General features: G+C 39.9%; 1 protein-coding gene across 2 annotated transcripts in view; it reads left to right on the top strand.

The window, feature by feature from the left end:
• col24a1 (collagen type XXIV alpha 1 chain) overlaps positions 1-18,122 on the top strand; it is an 80,176-nt gene extending 62,054 nt beyond the window's left edge. The window contains exons 43-60 of one of the 2 annotated variants that reach the window (XM_084548354.1): positions 163-216; positions 1,153-1,206; positions 5,769-5,822; positions 7,240-7,293; positions 8,130-8,237; positions 10,199-10,306; positions 10,422-10,529; positions 11,704-11,757; positions 11,889-11,951; positions 12,467-12,520; positions 12,613-12,648; positions 13,604-13,639; positions 14,384-14,410; positions 15,203-15,268; positions 15,367-15,535; positions 15,647-15,756; positions 15,969-16,202; positions 16,574-18,122. In XM_084548354.1, coding sequence (XP_084404480.1) covers positions 163-216; positions 1,153-1,206; positions 5,769-5,822; positions 7,240-7,293; positions 8,130-8,237; positions 10,199-10,306; positions 10,422-10,529; positions 11,704-11,757; positions 11,889-11,951; positions 12,467-12,520; positions 12,613-12,648; positions 13,604-13,639; positions 14,384-14,410; positions 15,203-15,268; positions 15,367-15,535; positions 15,647-15,756; positions 15,969-16,202; positions 16,574-16,720 — 1,536 coding nt within the window. In that variant the 3' untranslated portion in view covers positions 16,721-18,122. Of the gene's footprint in view, positions 1-162; positions 217-1,152; positions 1,207-5,768; positions 5,823-7,239; positions 7,294-8,129; positions 8,238-10,198; positions 10,307-10,421; positions 10,530-11,703; positions 11,758-11,888; positions 11,952-12,466; positions 12,521-12,612; positions 12,649-13,603; positions 13,640-14,383; positions 14,411-15,202; positions 15,269-15,366; positions 15,536-15,646; positions 15,757-15,968; positions 16,203-16,573 lie in introns of those variants that run through there. The other variant, XR_014699166.1, reaches the window with a different exon arrangement.
• Positions 18,123-18,379: the final 257 nt, after the last annotated feature.

Raw genomic sequence — 18,379 nt, 5'->3', positions numbered from 1 at the left:
CAGCCCCGACTGAGACTCGTAGGTCACATCTATAGAATATGTTTTATTTGTGTTGGCCTGAGGAATAACTGTCTTTAAGTCGCAGCTCTAGGTAGGTGAAAGGAAGCCATGCATATACAGGATGTGTATTCATGTGTGTGCGTTTCGTTTGTGTCTGCACAGGGGCCTCCAGGTGAACGAGGAGACCGTGGAGAGCCAGGGGATGAAGGATATCAGGTAGACAAAACCATTAAGTCAACATCAGGCATATCGCACAGACACCACTCAGGGAGCTTTTGATGCTCTACTGAAACAGTGCTCTGCTCAGATAAGGGCAGACCACACATGTCGGAGAGGATTACCAGATCCCCAGCAAAAAGGCTGGGAAAATCTGGTGTTTTTGTTGCTTCATGCCTTCCAGGCCATGGACTCTTGGCTCTCAAAGACACACGCAAATCAAATGTTCACTGTGCAAGCAAGTTTGTATTTTAATTATTTTATTTTGACTAGTTGGCATTTATGATGTTATTCTAATCTGCCAGCGTGTGAGGCTGCAACATGTTGAATTGGCAAAGGCATGTTTGGTTTTGAGTACACGTGTCTTTTGATACATTAATGTGTAAGTTCTTCTTAATTTGTTGTTCTTCTTTTGATTCATTTTATAAATAAGACAATTGACGTAAGACTCACTTGATGTTCCAGAATTGAGTCTGTACCTCATACCACAGTGCAGTTGTCTAGTAGTTGTATGACTATTGTAAGTACAGTCCTGTAAGGAATCACTAGAAGTTATTCTCAGCCGATTTCCAACTCCAGTGGAGGTTAAAGCCATAAAAACTAATACTTAGCTTGGCATTTGTTTCATCATTTCCCTGCACACTTAAATTAAACACCATAATAGGTCACTTTTGGCTTTCTGTTAGTAAATTTATTGGTGTCTTAGTAAGAGCCACCAGTGGCCTATCTTAATGGTATACATAAAAACCTGCCTTGGAAACCGTTGTATATTGTTTCAGAGCTGTCGAGCTTGTAATTGAGTCCTTTACTTCATGTGAAAATAGTGCTCCTGAGAATACACATGCAGTCACTTGGCTTTGAGTACGATCCTGCTAGTTTAGTGAAACACAGGAGAGTGACAGGTGTGTATAACCATATATTAAAATTATATTCCAGGGCCATGTTGGTACCACTGGATCTCGTGGGGCTGTTGGACCACAAGGCCCCCCGGTGAGTCAGTCAATGTCCCCAATACAATTGACCTTTGGCTAAGCCCCGCCCTAGAATGTAGATTGACCAATCACAGCCAAGAGAGCTCCCACAGGGGTCCGACACTTTTTCCACAGCGCTCCATTGACTTTAACGCAGGCGTCTCATATTTTCAGTTTCGGCAGGCTATACTGTCGGTATATATACAGCATCCAGGGTATGGATAAGCCCAATGATGTGCGCGCAAAACCCTGTGGAGCTAACCAAAACATCAGGCCAGGAGGCGGAGTTGTAGTCTTACACACTTCTCTGCCGCTTCTCAAGGACTGTCTCACACCCTAAACTCTATAAACTCTATAGATGTTCTGTCTGCTCCCAGATTATTTAAACCAATAAATAACAAAAGAGGAGTTTCTCATAGGAACCTTATTCAAATCAGTACAAGTTCATTGGTAGAACAGAAGAATAGGAAAATTAAATGTGGTCTTTTAAATGTCAGATCTCTCTCATCTAAATCTCTTTTAGTGAATGATCTGATAACTGATCATCAGATTGATCTTTTTAGTTTGACTGAAACATGGCTACAGGATGATGAATATGTTAGTTTAAATGAGTCTACTCCACCCAGTCATAGTAATTATCATATTCCTAGAAGCACAGGTAGAGGAGGAGGAGTGGCAGCAATCTTCCACTCTGATTTATCTATTAATCCTAGACCTAAGGAGAGCTTTAATTCATTTGAAAGTCTTACTCTTAGTCTTCCCCATCCAAGCCAGAAAATACAAAAACCAATTCTTTTTGTTGTGGTGTATCGCCCACCTGCTCCTTATTCTGAGTTTTTAGCTGAATTCTCTGAGTTTTTATGTGATTTAGTTCTTAGAACAGATAAAGTCATTATAGTAGGTGACTTTAACATCCATGTTGATGTTGTCAGTGACAGCCTTAGCTCCTCATTTACATCATTATTAGATTCAATTGGCTTTTCTCAGAATGTAAACGGATCAACTCACAGTTTTAATCACACCTTAGATCTTGTCCTAACATATGGCATAGAAACTGAAGGTTTAACAGTATTTACTCATAACCCTCTTTTGTCTGATCATTTCCTCATAACCTTTGAATTTACAATAATGGATTACACAGGAACTGAAAAGACATTTCATTACAGTAGATGTTTGTCTGACAATGCTGTAACTAGATATAAAGAATTAATTCCTTCTTTATTTACCTCAGTGCCATGTACCAATGTTGTGGACGACAGCAACCACAATTTAACCCCTGCACTAATAGATTATTTTGTCGATGGCACTGCAGCATCGCTTAGTTCAACTTTAAACTTAGTTGCTCCTCTGAAAAAGAAGGTCATAAATAGGAGGAGGCTAGCTCCATGGTATAATTCACAGTTGCGCTGTTTAAAACAGGCAGTCCGAAAGCTAGAAAGAATTTGGCATTCCACTAATTCTGAAGAAGCTCGCATAGCCTGGAAAGATAGTTTAACAACTTATAAAAAAGCTCTCAGTAGTATTAGAACAGCATATTATTCATCATTAATAGAAGAAAACAAGAACAACCCCAGATTTCTTTTCAGCACTGTAGCCAGGCTGACAAAGAGCCACAGCTCTGTTGAGCCATCTATTCCTTTAGCCCTCAGTAGCAATGACTTCATGAGCTTCTTTACTAATAAAATTGTCGGCATTAGAGAAAATATTCAAGGCATCCTTCCAACAGCTGTTAAAGATGCAAGTACAGCGACATTAGAAACTTTTGTACGACCTTATCAATATCTGGAATCCTTCTCCCCAGTAGATCTTCTTGAGCTCTCTTCAACAATTACAGCATCTAAACCATCAACCTGTCTTCTAGATCCAATCCCAACTAAATTGCTCAAAGAAGTTTTTCCATTAATTAACACCTCCATATTGAACCAGATAAATTTATCTTTATTAACAGGATATGTGCCTCAGTCTTTTAAGATTGCTGTAATTAAGCCCTTACTTAAGAAAGCCACTTTAGATCCAGATGTTTTAGCCAACTATAGACCAATCTCCAACCTTCCCTTTATTTCCAAAATTCTAGAAAAAGTTGTTGCCAATCAGTTGTGTGACCACTTAAACAAGAATGGTCTGTTTGAAGAGTTTCAGTCAGGTTTTAGAGTTCATCATAGTACAGAAACAGCTCTGGTTAAAGTTACCAATGATCTCCTCATGGCTTCAGACAGTGGACTTGTCTCTATACTTGTTCTGCTAGATCTTAGTGCTGCATTTGACACTATTGATCATAATATTTTACTACAGAGACTTGAAAGTGAGGTCAAGATTAAAGGAACTGCATTAGACTGGTTTGAATCCTATCTATCTGACAGATTCCAGTTTGTTCATGTCAATAATGATTCCTCTACTTATACAAAAGTAAGTTATGGAGTTCCTCAGGGTTCTGTGCTAGGACCAATACTCTTCACGTTATACATGTTGCCATTAGGCAAGATTATTAGAAAACATGGCATAAACTTTCATTGCTATGCAGACGACACCCAGCTATATTTATCTATGAAACCAGATGAAACTAATCAGTTGGTTAAACTCCAAGCATGCCTTAAAGACATAAAGGCTTGGATGACCTGTAATTTCCTACTCTTAAACTCAGACAAAACAGAAGTTATTGTATTCGGTCCTAAGCATCTCAGAGATTCATTATCTAATCACATGGTGTCTTTGGATGGCATTACCTTGGCCTCCAGTACTACTGTAAAAAACCTTGGTGTTATATTTGATGAGGATATGTCCTTTAAATGTCACATAAAGCAAGTGACCAGGACTGCCTTCTTTCACCTGCGTAATATCGTCAAAATTAGGAACATCCTGTCTCAGAGTGATGCTGAAAAACTAGTTCATGCATTTGTGTCGTCCAGACTGGATTATTGTAATTCATTACTGTCTGGCTGTCCAAATAGCTCTTTAAAAAGCCTCCAGTTGATTCAAAATGCCGCAGCAAGAGCATTGACAGGAATTAGCAAGAGAGATCATATTACTCCAGTTTTAGCTTCTCTTCACTGGCTCCCTTTAAAGTCTAGAATAGAATTTAAAATCCTCCTCCTTACATACAAGGCCCTTAAAGGCCTAGCTCCATCGTATCTTAAAGACCTTATTGTACCATATCATCCCAGCAGATCACTTCGGTCTGAAAGTGCAGGCCTACTTGTGGTTCCTAGAATTTCAAAAAGTAGAATGGGAGGTAGAGCTTTCAGCTATCAGGCTCCTCTCCTATGGAACCAGCTCCCAGTTTGGGTTCGGGAGGCAGACACTCTCTCTATTTTTAAGGTCAGGCTTAAGACTTTCCTTTTTGATCAGGCTTATAGTTAGGGCTGGACTAAACCATCCCTTAGTTATGCTGCTATAGGCCTAGGCTGCTGGGGGACGATGCACCAAACACATGTCCTCCTTCTTTCTTCTGTCTCCTCTCTCGCATCCTCCACTTTCTTTTCTCTGGCACAGAGCTCTTGCCCTCTAATTTCCTATATACTACTAGTCATACAATTCTGAGCTATTACTATGTAGAATGTTTACTGCTGTGTGTGTCCCACCCCCCTTCCCCCCCCTTCCCCCCCTTCCCCCCTCTTCTTGTGAGTATCTCTGGCCTGGAGTGGTGTGTTTCCTGTGGAGCTCTATACTACATCTGTTGTCGTGGTCTCATCAGCCTGCCCAGTCTTCATGGAATCCTGCAGTTATCCACTCCTACCTGAATGAACAATTCTCCAACCTGCCTATGATTCCTCTTACATTTTCAAACTGTCATGTAACATCATCAGTTTGTATCATAAGATTCCACATGTACACTTTAGTCAGATATGTGTATCTATGACAGATGTATGTTTATCTTGCTGTTCTCTTCTCTTCTCTCTTTGCTGTTCTCTTCTCTCTTTCTTCTGTCTGTACCCGGCTGGCCTTAGGCAGATGGGTCCCTCCATATGAGCTGGGTTCTGCTCGAGGTTTCTTCCTGTTAAAAGGGAGTTTTTCCTTGCCACCGTTGCCTTCAGGCTTGCTCTGGGGGTTTCAGGCCGGGTTTTTGTAAAGCGTCTTGAGACGATTTGTATTGTTATTGACGCTATATAAATAAAATTGAATTGAATTGAATTGAATCACCGTTACAGCTTAAGTTGCATAGTTGTTGATACGCTAGCACACGCTGAAGAAATACAACGTTATACGTGCGTAACGTTAGTCCGTTTGCTTCGTAATAACGATTATAGAAGTGAATAGAGACGTACCCAGCTTTGCATGTACAGTGTTGCTCCTTGATATTGATACCAGAGCCTTATAGATAACCAGAAAACCACAGCCCAGAAGAGAATGTCGGACGTAGCAACAGTAACTAAGGGGGGCGGGGCTTAGCCAAAGGTCAATTGCTACAGTATGGGAAAGTGTAAAGTGTAATTCTCATTCATTCGGTTGTATATATGTAGACGTTTTTATCCTTTCTTAATGTTCAGTTTTATAGATTATCATGTAAACAGATTGTAGATTCATTAACGTTTTTGTGATATTGTTTGTTTTTGTATGTTTCTTATTTGTTCTTTTGTTGTGCAGGGATCTCCAGGCTTCCCAGGAGAGCCAGGCCCAAAAGGAGAAATAGGAGCTCCGGTGAGTCACTGTAAACAGTATATGTTCATCTTTTCACTCATGTGTAGAAAAGATAAAAGAGTATAACATATCTCTCTGCAAATGAGTTGTACAGCTGCGTTCGTACTTAACACAAGTGAAAAGAAATGTCTCTGTTTGCTGCCAGAATGAGACCAACCACGGACATGTTACCAATGCACCACTGTTCATTGTGTTAATTTATCATCACGTCATGTTTGATGATTTTTTGCTAAGCTAAGTTCAAGGCTTTGAACTTGGCAGCAACTCTGGAGATAAAATTTCCATGGCTTTGTTTCTGTTGATGTTATCAGGGACATGTTCCTTTTGTTCTTTGGTCCTTAGATATCATCTTTCTGCAATATGTGCTGTCTTGAACTAATAGGTTCTTTGTCTTAGCTGTCATTCTTTTGAGTCCTCAGACTTGTCTCAGGCTTTTTGAATACCTTTATTTCCCCTGTGAAATAACTTTGAGCCTCCTCCAAGGGTCTATATAGCCTTCATAGTGAAGAAACAGATAGTTATCTCTGACATTCCTTCACATATGAAACAGATTGTATCAATCAGTGAGTATATTATTAGTTCACATTCAAAAAAATATATATGTTCTTTGTTAGCACGTATATGGACAATAAACAGACCACAAAAGACTGCTTGAAATGCAATAAATGAGAAAAATCGTTTAATTTATCATTTGCAATGGGAACATCTATCCTGAAAGGCAAAGCCCCAGCTGTCCATCAGCTGCCCTCAGATTAATTGGTGTCAATTTGGCAGTGAAGTTAGCTAGCATGATGGCTAAAGAAAGAGAGAAAAGCAAGAAAATGTGTAAATATGTAAGTCACATTGTAATCACAGTATTGAATAATATTATCTAACAATTTTACTCATCTTGCGCAGGATGTCTTCACAGGCAGCATGTACACCCATCTGTTCAGAAACATTTGTAGCCTGCAAGGAAACACTGGAAATGTTTTGGATCTGCAGTATTCCTGTTTCAGACTGATGGCTTCAATAAAGTGTGCCTTGAAAGATATCTGTTTGGGACTGTACATAAATAACCATCCAAACATAGACAGTTTTTTAATTTTCTGTTATGTCTTTGAAGCATGCACATTTATATAATTGTACATATGGTGGAAGTTTCCTGCGATACTTTTACACCACGCTTTTTTTTAAAGCCTCTGGATCCTCGCTGTTATTTAACTGAATCCCTTTTGAGGTGTTGCATATATACAGTAACAGATGTGTACAGTATATCTCTTTGACTGTCTGGTCTGAGTAACATTCCTGAATGTGGAATCTCCATAAGACTTGTATTAGACATTGCCTTTAAAATTTAAGCGGAAAATGAGATATATAGTCTTTAGTGTTTTTTTTTGTGAATACCCATGTATGTTTTATCCTTTCTGTGTTTTAGGGTACAGCTGGAAAGAAAGGAGCAAGGGGTCTGACTGGAGCACCTGGCCCTGAAGTGAGTATCACATCACCTCAACTAAATGCATGACTTGGAGAAAAACGGAAGATTCAAAGAGCAACATTTCAGCATAGTTAGCTGAGTAACTTCAGCTTCACCAACGTATTGCCTGTTTACAATTTACCAGTACTGCAGATAAAAGGGAGAGAGATGCAATGGAGCTACTAAAAAGTGCAATTAAAAAAAAAATAATAACTGATTGATTTAATAATGTTGTATTCAGGATAAGTAGTAGCTAAATTGCTGTTCTGTAGCATTTAACACTAATCTCACTGTTTTTAAAAACCTGACCAACATAGTTATGCTTGAGGTTTGATTGCATTTGAACAAGTCAAATTAAATGTTTTGACTTTAAAAGTTAAATATATACAAGAAAATGTTTGTCACATACTGCAGTATAATACATATACCTTTGCAACACAACTTCATCTGTAGGTTAAGGTCAGGAAAAGGACAATAAATCTTATGTTTTCAATCTCAGAATTCCAGATGTTCTCGTTTGGCGCCTCATTATCAGTGTCAAACACAGAAGCTGCGTGTAAAAACCTGATATAGTAGTAAGAGTAGAGCTGGTCATGTCTGTAGATTGAAGGTTTTTAATTGTCATATGCGTTATCACTGGGACTGCAGCAATCAAATGAAACTGCAGCATCTTCTGACTCCAAATTAGCAAATAATTTAAAGTTAAATAAGATTTTAAAATGAAAAGTGTAAATAGTTGTGTAAATAACAAGTTAACTGAGATAAAGTTGAATAAGAAAAAAAGTTTAAGGATAAGATAAGCTTAAGCCATATTTGCAAGATTGAGTTGGAGTGACATTGTCATCTTCCAGGGTCTGACTGGTTTACCTGGACTCATGGGACTGAGGGGTTATCCAGGGCCAGACGGTCCCCCAGGACTGACTGGCTTACCAGGACTACCAGGAATAAAAGGACGACAGGTAATCAGTGACATTATTTCATCAGCAGAAGTGCATCATTTAAAAGAATTCTTCGTTTATGTGACTTTTGTCTGATTTGCTTTCCATTTTTGGCTACGACACATTTATTACAAATATAAAGGGCAAAAGTTTCTGATAGGGTTTGTCTCACCATCATAAATGTAAGCCACAGAAGGAGTTAGGGCTTTACTTACATAACTAAACTGTCAACACGACATTTCGTTAAATCTCCATAGCAGACTTGTGGTCTGTATTGGAAAGATTTAGGGAGGCTAGTGCAGCAACGCACTAATGTCTCAGGAGAAACTATACAAACCTTACTAAACATTCATTCATCATGCTGACCTTTACCACATTGTCCCCTTAGCACAGGTATTTCATTTGACGTAGCCCGATTGCCCAAAAACTTTTCTTCAGCTGTTTCGATCTGTTGTTTTTAGACTGAGTCCAAGTTTGACTAACCATTAAATGCTTTGTTTAATTTGTCTGGCTTCTTCTGGTTGCAACACAGTCAGTTTATTCAAGTAAGCCAGAATGAACTGGGATTTCCTGCATAAATGTCTCTGTCCTTTTCTGCCAAGAGTTGGAAAGCTAAGGTCTTTCATTTACATAATTTTGTATAAAAGTCAAACAGTTTTGGCGACTCATGTTTTTCAGCTGGGCAGAAATTATATTGTTACTCCCAAACCAGAAGCTTTCACAGCCCTTAGCCTTTCTGTCCTTAATGGTTATTATTCCCATAACAATAGTCATTTCATTCATTCTTTTCCCCTTTTGGACTGTGTAAAAATAGCGAGCAACGAAATCACTCCCTGGATTCAGACATACTAAGTTCCAGCTGCATTTTAAGATCCACACTGTTGTTTTGTAATTCAGGCATCACGCAGGTGTTTCAAACAACATCTCAGCATCAAGTCTGACAATATTTAATTAGGATCCATATCTACTGTATAGCAGTTCTGTACCCCTTTAACGTCTAACGTCAAACTCTCGTTTGTTAGAACCTGTGTGAGGGTTGATAGTCTTGAGTTTCTCAGCACCGGCAGATTGTTGCTAGTTTCACCTTGTAAACCTACAGTGGTGTAATTTCAACTTGGTTCCTCTCCTCTCCTCACTGACATCAAGGAACAGAAGCTATATGTGAGGCGACATCCTCAGTCTGTTATTCTAATATCACTTACTCCCTTCTGCCTCACTGCACTGCTGATGGAGTAGAAAACTGCTGAGATCTTCGATGAGAGACAGTCATTCAGTAACAGGCAGTGAGCTGTATGGATACACTTTAAGAGCAGGCCGTCAAGAGCTGCAAATTTAGATTTGTTTTCACATACTGAAATACACTTTGCAATGGAGACATATAACACAGATTCACAGCCTGTTTTTAGTAGGAAAGGCCAACGTAAACACAGCTATATTACATCTAGAACTATTTGTCATCAAGTAAACAATGGCCTCCACTAAAATTACATTTCCAATTTTCCAAAATAGATTTACACATTTGTTTACTTTCCTTTTTTGTTTGTTTTTTATTACTTAGCTTATTGCATAGGTGTAACCTACATATAATATAGTGTGTCACTGTTTATTGGAAACGTTTCCTTGTTGGTGGATTAAGGAAAGTTCTGTATGGTTGTAATTTTTTCCACAGCATTTTACCCATCCATTTCTACACAGTATTGTCACTGCGAGGTAGTGAGCTGACTTGGACCAATGGGTCACATGCAGCGCCCTGGTAGCTCAGGGGTTTCGGTCCATTGCTCAAGCCCAGTTCAGCCATGGATGTATTCACTCCACCCTTGCACATTTCTTGTGGATTCAAGCCGATGAAAAACCTTGGCCTCAAATAGCCTCAAAGGAGGTTATTTATCTCCTCAGATTATTAAATTGACTAACTATTGTTGCTAAAAGAAATTGTATGTATATATAACTTTTTTATAATAATATGTTTTTGTTCCATCCAGGGCCAGAGAGGTTTGGTGGGAGAGGAGGGACCTGCTGCACGTCCAGGTCCCAGGGGAGAGCCCGGACTTCCTGGACCACCTGGAGAAAGAGGACCTCCTGGCCAGAAGGTGGAAATGACCTAATCTCTTTTATGTTGTTGCAGTGTGTTTTAACAGACAAAAACCATCTCAGCTGAAAAAACATTTTATTAATATTTTTAATCCTCTGTCCTTGTTGGTTCAGGGAGAACTCGGCCTGCCAGGGGACAGGGGAGCCTCTGGAATAAAAGGCATGGAGGGAGCTACGGGTGACCAGGGCAGAAAAGGTGACCCAGGACCTAAAGGACAACCAGTGAGTTCAGTAAATACAGGCATTTGTGATTTAGAGCAAATGTCCGTCTTAAAATGGGAATCGACTTTTTATCTATAGCCTGTAAGAGTGCTGTGAACACTGTGGCAGGTGTTTTTTATAGGAACTCTTTGAGGTTCAGTTCAGATTTGTTAGCAGCATTTGTAACGTTTTAACTAAACTGTGCGTCAGCAGTAAAACATTAGGTAGTCCCGTTGGATTTTATTGCAATATAAAAAGGCAGAGTGCGTTATGTAAAAATCTTCCTTTTGATGTAATGCTGTCTTTCTGTTCTGTCCCTGTTTTGTCCTTAGACCGGTACATTTTTTGTTAATGGTTTTTAAAATGTTGTGTCTTTCACATGTTTTTTTTTAATTATCGAAGTCATAACACTGGAGGTCACTACTTTTCTCTTTTTCATCCCTGAGAATGTTCTTGTTAAAATACGGTTTCATAATCTTCTATTCATTCTTGAATACATCTCTAAATATAGCTTCAGGGGCCCATGTAGGCAATCTGTGGTGGGGTTGAAATGTGAGTGTCTGACACTTTTCCACCATGAGTGGAGTAACAAATTATCTGGGCGAGACCTGGAATGGAAACATTCTGCCTGTTAAGGCCAAGTTATGTAAGATCCTCACACTCCAGGGACCTGGAAAAGAGGTGCTCCACTTTACTTATGTAACTGCTCAAAGAATGAGAAAAAAGAAAATACATTCAGTGCCTCACTCTCACCTCCCTCCTCTAGTCATCTCCATTGATGCTCGTGAAACAGAGAGGAGACTCAGGCCCTTGGGTCGGATCCCTTTACACTTTGCAGTGAATAGAGTTTCTCAGCCAAAGTCACTGGTTTGAAAGTGGACCTGTCTAAAGGACGTGAATGACTAGCTGTACAAACACAGTGTCTGCCACTCTAAACCGCAGACAGCGCTCAGACACAGAATAAAGACCAGACATCCATCCCAACAAAATGTTCGTCTATGTGAGTGTGTACTGGGGCTACTGTAGATTCACACATAAACCTTTGTGCGCGTCCCAGTTCTTTAAAAAAGGCCACTATACCTTAGTCCTCTGTCTTGGTGTGTCTGGAGCTGTAAAATAAAACACATACACTGCATCCTCTTATTAACTGAAGACCCCTCTGTTGCCCTGATGTGATCTTGTTTTCTGCTTTTAGGGGGAATCTGGAGATCTGGGAATGGTTGGTTTGCAGGGCTTTCCAGGGCCAAAGGTAAGAGACTGAATAGCAAACCACTGTTTAAAGTGTAAAAGATGATAAAACATGACAGAATGAGATATGAACATTATTTTCATATATATTTAATCCCAGCCAATTTACAAAAACTCTTTATGTTCAAACAGGGGCCAAACGGTGATTTGGGACTGAGAGGCTTCCCTGGCCCTAAAGGCCCCGTGGGGATTCTGGTAGGTTTATTACAATTCAAAATAGTATTAGATAGACACACCAAGGTACTTTCTTTAGATGGACAACTGGAAGTCAAACCACAGTCATGTGATAACTTTCAGACACGAAAAGTTCTTTTCCAGTATCCAGTTGTCTAAGTGCACATGAAGATGCAAAAAATACGAAGAAGACTCACACATATCAAGAGTTTGTGTGAATACACATTTTGGTGCTTAGACTCCAATGAGAATCAACTTCATTGGGACAGAAAGGGACAGGACGCTAGACGCTGGTGATGGTGGAGCAGATGAATTCAAAGAACAGGGACTTGGGACTCATTGGAATTGACGATGTCAGAAAACAGATAGTTTGCTGTAATTGAACACCCCAAACTGACTTTATTTAATAGCGTTATTTATTAGCTTAGAACACTTGGGATTATACATACTGTAACTATCTTACCAACGTCCATGTTAAAAAGGTGTAAATTTAAACTTGTCTGTTGATCCTCAATCTTACTGTTTGTTTGTTTCAGGGATTCACTGGACCTGTAGGCCCTGAAGGAACGATGGGTCCAGTGGGAAAACCTGTAGGTTTCCATGTGTCTGCCGGTGAGAATTATATGACAAGGCGGTTATTATGGGATATAATGTCTTAATATTTTCTTTTTCTTTTCTGCAGGGGCCGAGGGGACCAAAAGGAAACAATGGCGAAATGGTAAGATGTAATTCAAACCAGCAGTCAGAAACAAAACGTCTGTTAAGATTACCACAATAATTTCCCATATGTGTGACTACATACGGATGTACTTCATAATTATATCACAATTAGACTGACTTACTGAGAAAGGATTGCTGAGCTGGTTATCAGCCGGGTTGTGGGTGTAAGAAAAGACACTGTAGATGACGCAAACTGTGCTTAAAAAATGCATGACTTCAAGCTGGGGTCCAGTGGTAGTTCTGTTTATGTGATCTGTTGATCACTTTGGATGAGTAACAGCTGTTCCATCTCCTGGAGCTTGCTGTGTGGCCTTCTGGTACTTTCAGACCTTCTTGTGTAAACATTGTTGAGGAAATGCCTAGTCAAAATGTTAGCATGGCAAACCACAGAGCAATCCTCATAGTCACTTCTATATCCCTGTTCCTAGTCTGTAAACTTAAACTATAGTTAGGTTCTTAGTTCAGCCTGAAATCCCTACACAGTTCACACTGCCACACACTCACTGAGTGGGCCCCTAATTCTACCCTTTCTCTCAAACATTGATGTTGTCAAATATGTGCATACTTTCACATTTATGGACCTGAACTTCATGAAATCCCACCAACAGACTTAATAAAGTCCAGCTGCCCCTGGTAGCCAATAAAGAAAAGTGTTTGGTGCCTGGGCAGCCAGAGGGGGCAGTAGGTAACTACATACTGAAGAATACTACTGCTGCACTTCACAACATAACATAAGAGGGAAGGTTAAATCCCATTCTGCTCACTGTGGTGCTTCACTTAAAGAATAGTGTGCATTGAAATGTTTAAGCTCTCAGCTTTACTTGTAGTGTGTATTTATGTATGGTCTAGTAAATACCATATTGCAGCAGTAGAGTCTTCACCAGGATGAAAGAAAACATAATTTATGAATAATTTGAACACATTTTTTTTTTTTACTTTTCTTTCACTTTCAGGGGCCTCAAGGGCCACAGGGAAGTCCAGGACCCAGAGTAAGTGTCAACTTCACTATCACATTTCAGAATTATACCAATAAAATGTAACAAAGAATTTTTAACAGTAAAGACTTATGCGTGAGGTCCCTTTCAGTCCAGTTCAGGACTATTTTTTAAATTTTGGGCAAGCATGTAACTGTATGCTGTCATGATATATATTATACAGTTGTAAGTCTAGAGCTAGATTTATGATTCTGCTTCAGTTCTTCCACGCACTTCCCCAGAAATGTAACTACACGTCACACCAACTCAAACCACAACAGCTGTAATTACTCTGAAATTAATATTCCGGTTGAACATCTCAGCAGCCACATAAAAAAAAAAAATTCCCTCCTTTCGCCTCCCATGCACCACCGACTCAGACATCTTTTCCTTGTTGCGGTGATTTCAGTAAAGGTTGTTCATAATTTATACGCTCCACCTCAAACCTCTCAGTTCTAGTCACCTCTGCTGGAAGTACACAGAAAAACTAATTTACAGAATGATGCCAACGCACCAGCATCTGGTTGGGCAGATCTGTTGCAGAAGTAAAAACCAGGCTTAAGAAACTACTTCATTCCAATTTCATTCAGCCAGGATAAGGCAGTTCAGAGGTTGCACACTCTAACATCTCCCAGCAGTATAGCTTCACAGAGCCCACTGACACATACTGTACATGACAGACCAGGAAGTGAACTGACCACAGCAGGATAATTTTTCACTGTGTCACTCATTTTGTCTTTTTCTTTGCTCCCGCCATAGGGACCCCCTGGTGCTCCCGGTCCAACAGTAAGTACTTAGTGTCAATAACATAGAGAGACAGACAGGATCAGCCTCACGGTGGAGTCTTTGTTTTTATGTCAAATACAGAGGATTTGGACCAGAAATACTAAAAATATACAGCACTTGCGTAATTTAAAAAAAGATATCTTCTTTCACGCAGCCCAGTGTCCTGACCCAGTTATATGTTTTTATATCATTCTGGCTGGTGTGTTAAATTTCTGTTCTTTCCTGAAACCTAAGATATGCGCCGTTCCGAGCTTTAATAGACTTCCAGAGAAAAAGGTCAAATCCTCCAGGATATGATAAAAACAGGCCAAGCTTCTGTTTCCTTTCTTGCTGTAGATGAGAAAACAAATCATCTGTTTAAGTGATAAGAAAACTGGCACAATGGAACGTTGATCCTTTTCAGTAGCTGTTGTAACTATTTGATAAGGCGTCACTTTCTGAACAATTTTTTCCTGTTTGAACAATTCTAAGAACGCAGAAAAACAACTATGTTTACCCACATTACGTGATAGCTGGGGTGTTTACACTGAGTTGAACGTGTTATTCTTCCCCCTACTGAAGTCAGGAATGTGGCGGTTTATTGACACAAGGCTTATTTTACTGTTATTCGCAGGAATTAATATGTTTTCTGATTCTGTTAAAATTTTCTCTTTAAACTGGACGTGTATTGACACTGTTATGTTTTCTATAACCAGTGAACAAGCCTACAGATTAAAATCTTTTACTTTAATAATGAACGAGGAACTGAATCTGTTATTCATTGAATGTAATATGTGGCTTGTGAATCCACAGAGGCAGATATATGATATCTCAGCAGTCTACGGTCTATCTGACTCCAGTGGCGCCCTCAGGACAGAGGTAGAGTTCTTACTGAGTCCAGTACTTGTTGGAACTGTAACGGAGGCATCTACAGCTTATTTGACAGCTGACTGTGTTGTCTTTCCTTCCTTAACTAGAGTTTCCAGAACATGGAGATGGGCCTGCCAGAGCAGAACACAGATATCCTTAAGACCTTGCATTACCTGAGTAGTGTGATTGAGAGCATCAAGAAGCCTCTCGGTACGAGGGAGAACCCGGCTCGTGTCTGTAAAGACCTTCTGGACTGTCAGCACAAGATGAAAGACGGTGAGTTTTGTCACCATTACACTGCATCGATGGGATGACGGGATTCTGCTGTCGTTGAGTAGATTGTCTCACTCTCGGCCTCCCTCTGTCTGTTTAAATGTTGTCTTTTAGGTTGGTTCTGGATTGATCCAAACCTGGGCTGTACTTCTGATGCTTTTAAAGTATTCTGCAACTTCACTGCAGGGGGACAGACTTGTTTACATCCAGTGACATCTGATAAGGTAATACTGAAGTAGGCAAAAGCAAGCCTAGATATTTAATCCGGAAGAATAAAGTATTAGTTATGACCTAAACTTTTAAATTCAACAATGATTTGCACTTTGCTCACATTCCGGAGACATTCAGTAAGAAATATCTTAGAAAGATCTTTATTCCTGTGTGGTTATGATGACTCCATAGTCCGAGTACAGACTGTCTGTTCTCTCTCCCACAGATGGTGTTTGGTGTAGGGAAAGTCCAAATGAAGTTTCTCCATTTACTAAGCACAGAGGCGAGCCAAAACATCACGCTCCACTGCCTGAGTGATCCACCCTACGGTACCACAGACGGCTTCAGCTCCGGACCAGTACACGGAGAGAACACCAGGATTCGGTTTCGTGGCTGGAACAAACAGATGTTTGAGAAAGACACACTACTTGAACCACATGTGCTACAAGATGAGTGCAAGGTAACGAGCAGGACAGCAGAGATGTCATCACTTTACTTCACAGCACTTATTGTCTGAATGAAACAGAACTGAACTGGCGTGGTGAAACATTTGTCTTGTTGGCTTTTAGAAGGAAGTGGTTATGACTGTTATCAGTCATTGTTGACTACATGAAAAAAGTTATTTGACAGTTCTACTATACAACCCAGTACATGCTTAGAAAACTGAGATGCATTGGTTTTTATTACATCACACAAGATGTCAGCTGATAAACTCAGTGGGTTGTTTTTAAACAGATGAGATCATTTTAGATTTCTGAATTTATTAACTGTTTGGATGAGGAATACATCAATCACTGTTTGTTTTCCTCTCCTGGACTTTTCATGTTTCAGATCCAAGATGGCAGCTGGCACCAGTCACGTTTCTTCTTCCACACTCAGGACAGTTGTCAGCTCCCTATCGTAGACCTACAGGAGTTTCCCACTTCACAGCTCAAAAGTCAGCTTCACATAGAAACTGGTCCGGTCTGCTTCCTCTGACACCAACCTCACCCTCCTATAACCCACTTACATAAACCACTTACAGACATTTAAAAATGCCTTCCTACCAAAGAGCCTTGCACAGCAAGCCTGAGTGAGTGTCCTTCAGAGTTTGTGTTGGCTGGGACTTTGAGAGAGTAACAAATGCCCAATGTCCAGTTGCGTGCAAGACTAACGTGGAAGAACTTTGTGGAACATCCAGCCCAGAGAGGCCAGAGGAGAACAGTGTATGCAGATATTTATCAAATAAATGTGTAATGTGTTTAGATTGATTTTAGTCAAACAGTGGTTAGGTTCCCTGCCCATGGACCCATAGTACTCCCTGATCACAGGGTAAGGCTTCATGGTGCAGCAGCCTATCCAAACTCAGTCCTCCCTTCCCCCTCACCCCAAACACACCCAGGCCATCCTGAGCAGGAGCCCAACCCGAAGGATCGTGCCAAGCCTCTGCATAAGGCACTGTCTAACTAAAGGTTAATATGAGTGCAATAGCATGTGGGTAATGTGTGACTGCTTTAATACTTCATTTTCCCATCAGAGGCTTTATTTGACATTGTTGTCATGATGTTTTTGTCTTCGTCTCAGTCGGGCCCGTACATCTTGACAGATGGTCCTCTACCTCTACCTGCTTATTTACTTTCTAGAATAGTTGCTAATGTCAAGTTAGTCATTTGTGTTGTATGTACCGGTTACATCGAGATTTGTTATGTTGTATAAGTACTTATGTTGATTTGGTCATTTCTAATTTATGAACCATTTTTTGATACACTACATATTTTTGTAGCTTTTCCTTCTATGTGGTGGGTTCCTCAGGGGAAACCTATCATTGGTGCTGCAACAAAGAATGAGTCATCAGTGACATTTCCTGTGTATATTTTGACAGCATACTGTATGTTTATTTATAACCTTTTTTTTTTGTTTGCATTACTGTAACACAGTAAGTTGTACTCTCAGAGAACTCAACCACAACTCAGTCTAACAACAGTATTTATGTTTAAAAGGAGTTTCATACCTGTGACTGTGTTCATCATACCGTTTTCTCAGTTCATTCAAAGGACTGGCGCTAGGCCGGAGTCTGACAAAAACAGAAAACAATCGTCATACTCTTTAAGTTAAATTTCAGAAAATTGTCATTATATAAAGTCTGTGGAGGATAGGGTGGGATGCAAATGTGTAAATAATAAATAATTTTACAAACAAATAAATGGAACATTTTATCCACAAATGGTTTGGTACTTGTTTTTCTCCTCCTCCCTCTAGTTTCTGTCTCTACCCATCCAGCCTCAAGCAGACGAGTCCTCCCATATGAGCCGGATTCTGCTTGAGGTTTCTTACCACCGTCTGCTTAGGTTTTGCTCTGGAGGATTCAGACTCTGGGTTCTGTAAAGCATCCAGAGAGTATTTTGATTATTAGTGGTGCTATTTAAATAAAATCAAATGTAATTTAACTAAATGTACAATGAAAGGCTACCTGGATGCAGATAAATTAAAAAGGGCAAAGTGAAAGTCACCCACCCACCCACTCCACTCACTACCACCACTGTAGTACTCTTGAGCACGGCTTTTTATCTAACCCCACATTTTAATTTGCTCTGAGTAAACCAATAGTTAAAGACAGGGCTGTTTAAAGGTTTGAAAGTGCATGAACGTGATTACACA

The sequence above is a fragment of the Chelon labrosus genome (assembly GCF_963514085.1).
Source record: "Chelon labrosus genome assembly, chromosome: 7".
NCBI classification, from domain to species: Eukaryota; Metazoa; Chordata; class Actinopteri; order Mugiliformes; family Mugilidae; genus Chelon; species Chelon labrosus.
Note: the sequence above shows the minus strand (reverse complement) of the source record. Positions and strands in the feature narration are given on the sequence as shown.